The 5,663-nt window shown below is 53.0% G+C and overlaps 1 protein-coding gene across 1 annotated transcript in view; it reads right to left on the reverse strand.

The window, feature by feature from the left end:
- The window catches only part of STOML2 (stomatin like 2), a 20,345-nt gene that overhangs the window by 3,508 nt on the left and 11,174 nt on the right, over window positions 1-5,663 (reverse strand). Inside the window, exons 6-8 of the mRNA XM_015406811.1 lie at window positions 4,556-4,690; window positions 2,296-2,440; window positions 1,642-1,721 (exon numbers count right to left, since the gene is read on the reverse strand). Coding sequence (XP_015262297.1) covers window positions 1,642-1,721; window positions 2,296-2,440; window positions 4,556-4,690 — 360 coding nt within the window. The remainder of the gene's footprint in view (window positions 1-1,641; window positions 1,722-2,295; window positions 2,441-4,555; window positions 4,691-5,663) is intronic.

Here is a 5,663-nt window from a genome sequence, read left to right on the forward strand (position 1 = left end):
GGGGGGGCACGGCCTGAGAGGCTTCCAGCTGCCAGCCCCGCCAATCTCCCCCCCTTCTTCCCCCTCTGCCGGTCTCCTCCCCCACCCGCTCCAGCGGCTGACTCCCCGCCTCAGCTCCGGCAGCAAGGCCTGAGCGGCTTCCAACCGCCAGCCCACTGCAGAGTTCCCAGGGCATTCCCTGTGCATGCACAGGAAACGCTCTTTTACTTTTTAGGGGATTTAAATATTTTTTCAACTTTTTAGATTTTTCTGCACATCTGGGGATTGCCCCAGATGTGCAGGAAAATCTCCCTGCCCCCCAGGTGCCCCTATGTGCAGATTTAGATATCCGCACGCAGGGGGCGCCTTCGCTATTAGATATATAGATATATTCTGTGCATTTTATCGATGTTCGTAAGCTGCCTTCAGCTCAAAGAAGGCGGCTAATAAATGTTTTAAATAAAATTAATCTATAATCTAAATCGCCTTAACCTTGTGTCTAGTTAACTAAAACAACCAGGCTGCTGGCAAACAAAACTGGGCAATAAAGGTGCCCTGGGAGGAGGGGGGCAGCAAACTACCTCCTGCCTTTTGCAGCTATGAACTGGTCATTCCTACCCCCTATGCCCCCCTCCCCAGAGGAGCTAGCCCTGCAGCCTGGGAGAACTGGCAGCTCAGCAGCAAAGGAACACAACTCACTTCCTGCTCCGTCACTGCAAGACCTTTGGTCCCCCTTCCCCATGCAACCCCTGCCAAAAGGCTCTGCGGCCAAGAGAGGAAACTAGTTTCCGAGAAGAGAAACCCAGAACATCCACCACTTTGAGGAGGGGGGCAGATAAGAACATGAGCCCTGCTGGGCCAGACCAGGGAGGGTCCCTCCAGTCCAGCCTCCCGTCTCACCCAGGGGCCAGCCAGTCCCTCTGGAGGGCCAGCAACAGGGCAGGGAGGCCGAGGCCTTCCCCTGATAAGAGCACCAGAAGAGCCCTGCTGGGCCAGACCAGGGAGGGTCCCTCCAGTCCAGCCTCCCGTCTCACCCAGGGGCCAGCCAGTCCCTCTGGAGGGCCAGCAACAGGGCAGAGAGGCCGAGGCCTTCCCCTGATAAGGACACCAGAAGAGCCCTGCTGGGTCAGACCAGGGAGGGTCCCTCTAGTCCAGCCTCCCGCCTCACACAGGGGCCAGCCAGTCCCTCTGGAGGGCCAACAATAGGGCAGAGAGGCCGAGGCCTTCTTAAGAACCTCAGAAGAGCCCTGCTGGATCAGACCAGTGATGGTCCATCTAGTCCAGCCTCCCGTCTCACACAGGGGCCAGCCAGTTCCTCCTGAGGGCCAGCAACAGGGCAGAGAGGCCTTCTCCTGATGTTGCCTCCAGGCTCTGGGAACCTTTGAATGTGGAGGCTCCCTTCAGTCACCAAGGCCAGCTGGTAGCCATTGACAGATCTATCCTCCGTGAATCTATCTAATCCCCTATCTAATCTCCTTCTAATAAGCTGTTTATTCCTGTGGCACCAAAAACTCAGGTCACCCCCCACCTGTTTGCCACGGCCAGGCAGAAGTGGCCCAGGAGCCGGGCTGCCCTCCGGGCCAAGTGCATACTGGGAGCACCCTCTAGGCAGACCCTCCCGCCTGCCTGGCCAGGCCAAGGTCTCTCTGGGGCTTTACTCACCTGCTGGGCCAGGGCAGCTGCCAGGAGCCGGATAGCCTCTGCTTTGGCCTGGGCCTTCACCAGCAGAGCGTTGGCCTCCCCTAGGACAGGAAACAACACAAGGCAGCTAGGCCAGTCCCAGCCCCTGGGAGGGCCAAACAACGGCAGCCTCCCAGCACCAGGCATGCGGTGGAGCCAGTTCCCGGGGAAGCTCTCCTCAACCAAGAAGCGAAGGGGTGGAACCCCCACCACGGACCACCCCCGCTCCCCAAAAGCCACAGAGCAGAGCTGCCCCACAGAAAGGAAGAGCCAGGTCACCCACCCCTCAGACAGGCTGGCTCTGCTTCATCTCCCCTGACCTAGAAGAACCAGGTATTCTTTGTACCAGAGGCACTGCCCGGGGGGCTCGGCTCCCTCTTCTTGGAGGGATTCAAACAGACGCCTACGAGTCCTTTCGGTCAGGCAGGCGAGGGCTCTCCCCCGAATGCTCTCCCCCCACTCACCTGCCTGCCCAGCTGCCCCTCAGCTCCAGCAGCCAGGGCACGTTTCGGCCCCATTTCAGGCCCGGAGCGAGGCGCTGCTGGCAGCCTGGGCTGCCTCTGGGGTCTCGTCGTCCCTCTGGCCCCGCACAACCTGCCTTGGCCACCCGCCCCCTTGCCGGCCCTTCTGCCTTACCGGCAGCTTTGTTGATCCGCTCAGCTCTCTCCCCTTCTGAGGCCAGGATCTGAGCCTGCTTCTGCCCCTCGGCCACGTTGATGGCCGACTCGCGGGTTCCTTCCGACTCCAGGACGGTGGCCCGCTTGCGCCGCTCGGCTTCCACCTACGAGAAGAGGCCTCGGTCCGTGTCAAAGCCCATCGTGTCCCTTCCCCCCCCCCCATAGCAAGTCCAAGAGGCCCAGTGCAGAAATGAGATCTCCCTGCAGAAGCCACATGGGAGGCTGAGGGGCAGCAGGAAGTCCGCTCGGTGCTGCTACACGAATCTCCGTCGCATAGAACATTCTCTAGTGCCATCAAAGGAGATTGTACAGGAATAAATCCCCCGCCCTATCCCACTAAGGGATGTTGTCAGGATTCCGCTGGAAAGGGCTCCAGCCACGTGGACGCTCACAGCCAGAAAGCAAAACGCAAAGATGTCCCAGAGCCAGCGGGGGGGCGGGGGGCAGGATCCAACCACCCTCCAAGGAGCCTTCCTCCAATGGAAGAACCACTCAACTTAGAGAGAGACTCCTACAGGACAAGCCCCTTCAGCATACGCTTCTAGCATGCCCAGTCATTTGTTTTCCTGGGGAGAAGTTATTAACGCGGATTAATTTTGCATTAGAATGTTCACTGTTTTTTGAGGATGCTTCTGTGCTTTGAAACTATTTGTCTGTCTCTTGGAGGTTAACTGGTGGTCAACGGATATGGACCTTCCTGTGCCCTTACAAGAGCTAGAAGACTCGTATTACAACATTGGAAAGATAGAAGCCCACCTCCAGTAGATCAATGGATTGAGGTCCTTAGAACACTAGTAGTATTTGTATGTGTGGCCATATAGATGGCAACGGCACATGGCCTTATTTCGAGATATTTGGAATTTCGAGATATTTGGATATATGCTCCTGCAGAGTGCACGGGGTTGGACCTGACTGCAGAACTGAGACCTCCCTGCAAAAGCCACACGTAAGGCTGAGGGGCAGCAGGAAGTCTGCTCGGTGCTGCTACAGGAATCTCCGTCACACAGAACATTCTCTAGTGCCATCGAAGGAGATTGTACAGGAATAAATCCTGTAGATTTGCCACCACTGTTATATTTTTCTCTCTTTTTTATGCAAATCTTTTTTTCTTCTTTCCATTTTTTTAACTCTATGTAGTTGCTGGATTCTCAGTTCTTCCCTTGTTTTTTCTGTTTCTTTGTTTTTGAAAGAAGGAAATGACAAATAAAAGGAAGGCTGCTTAGAGTGGAGGAAGACTTTAAATGAGCCAAAAAGGAAAGCTGAGGTATGACTGTCTTAATAAACAAAGTTCAATATGTTGTTGAAGGCTTTTACAGACAGAGTTCATTAGTTGCTGTAGATCTTCCAGGTTGTGTGGCCATGGTCTTGGCTTTGTAGCACCTGACGTTTCACCAGTAGCTGTGACTGGCATCCTCAGGTATAACACAGAAAAAGAAGGAAATGACAAATAAAAGGAAGGTTGCTTAGATTGGAGGAAGACTTTAAATGAGCCAAAAAAGAAAGCTGAGCTATGACTGTCTTAATAAACAAAGTTCGATATGTTGTCGGAGGCTTTCACGGCCAGAGTTCATTAGTTGCTGTAGATCTTCCAGGTTGTGTGGCCGTGGTCTTGGCATTGTAGCACCTGACGTTTCACCAGTAGCTGTGACTGGCATCCTCAGAGGTATAACAGAGAAAGATGGAGTACTCTCTGTGTCAAGGTGAGAAGAAATAGGGTCGGCAGGTAATTTATATCTACTCCAGAAGGTGGGGTAGGGCTGAGTCATTATCTTGTAGGAGTTCCCCAGGCTATGAACATGCTAATGGAGGAGCTTCCCTGAGGAGGTTCTTTTGTATATGGATTGTTTCCTGAGGAGGTTCTTTTGCATGTGGATTGGCTGTTGAAATTCTAATCTTATCTGTAGTGCTATTGTCAGATGTAGAGCCTTTTGTTTGCTCAATGGAGAGGTAAGGCGGGGGGCTGATCCACCCCACCAGTGCTGTTTTGGACCCTGTACTGAGCCACGTGGCGACACCAGCTTGGCCAGCAGAGTTCTCAGGAAAGCGCTCACGTTTCTGACCCCAGCTTGCCCGCTGAAGCCGGGGATGCCGGCATCCTGCCCCACAGCCAGCCTGTGAGCCAAGCTGGTGGAAGCGCCCATCCCATCGCCAGGAAGGCCAAGGCGGTCCTCCGGGTTCCAAGCCCCCCCCCGCCACCCCCCTTTATCGCTGGGCCTGACCTGCATCTGCATGGACTCCTTCACCCGGGGGGGCACATGGATGTCCTTGATCTCGTACCGCAGGCACCGGATGCCCCAGTAGTCAGAGGCCTGGTTGATGGCATCTACGATGCTGGCATTGAGGTTCTCCCGTTCCTGGGAAGGAGAGCCAGTGGTCAGAGCGGGGAGTGCAGGCATAAGCAACAGCCCCGATGGACCAGACCGTCTAGTCCAGAATCAAGTCTCACACAGCCGCCAACAACCGGGCATAGAGGCCAAGGCTGTCCCCTGATGTTACCTCCTGGTGCTGGCATTCAAAGGGTGACTGCCTCTGAACATGGAGGTTCCCCTCAGTCACCACGACCAGTAGCCAATGAAAAAAATTCTCCCTCCATGAATCCATCTAATCCCCTGTGGCCTGTGGCCAACACTACATCCTCTGGCAGCGAATTCCACATCACAATCACTCTCTGTGTAAAGCAGTATTTCCTTTTCTCTGTCCTGACTCTATTGTTCAAAATAATATAAATGGTAACAGCCCAAGACAACTAATAAACTGGAAAACAAGCTGACACTCAGTGCTTAGGATGAAATGAAATACAATTTCTCTACTGTATTTAACAATGTTAAATTTCGTTTGAAGGCAAATTGATTTGTTTGTATGCCCGGGACAGGATTCTCCAGTAAAATGGATGAGGATAAAGTCTAGTATTTGAAATCATGGCATGGAACATCATGTGAAGACACTATGAATAGTAGGTTTTCAAGAGAGACTACCACGGTGCTTCAGTGTGTTCGGATGAAGTTGTGAACGAAACAAAAATCAACTCCGGGGAGTTTCGTCAACTCACTTCTTTTTTCTGTACTTTTGGTGTGTTAATGGAAGAAAGAATATGTAACAATGTGGAAGCGTTATCAGCTATTATAAAATAATATTGTTAAATACAGTAGAGAAACTGTATTTCATTTCATCCTAAACGCTGAGTGTCAGCCCGTTTTCTTACTCTATTGTTCATCAGCTTCATTGGATGCCCCCAAGTTCTGGCATTCTGGAAGAGAAGCGACGTCTGTCCACTCTCTCCACCCCATGCATGATTTCATGAGCTCTGATCGTGCCCTCTCTTTACGT

The sequence above is a fragment of the Gekko japonicus genome, unplaced genomic scaffold (assembly GCF_001447785.1).
Source record: "Gekko japonicus isolate JY-2015 unplaced genomic scaffold, Gekko_japonicus_V1.1 scaffold765, whole genome shotgun sequence".
NCBI classification, from domain to species: Eukaryota; Metazoa; Chordata; class Lepidosauria; order Squamata; family Gekkonidae; genus Gekko; species Gekko japonicus.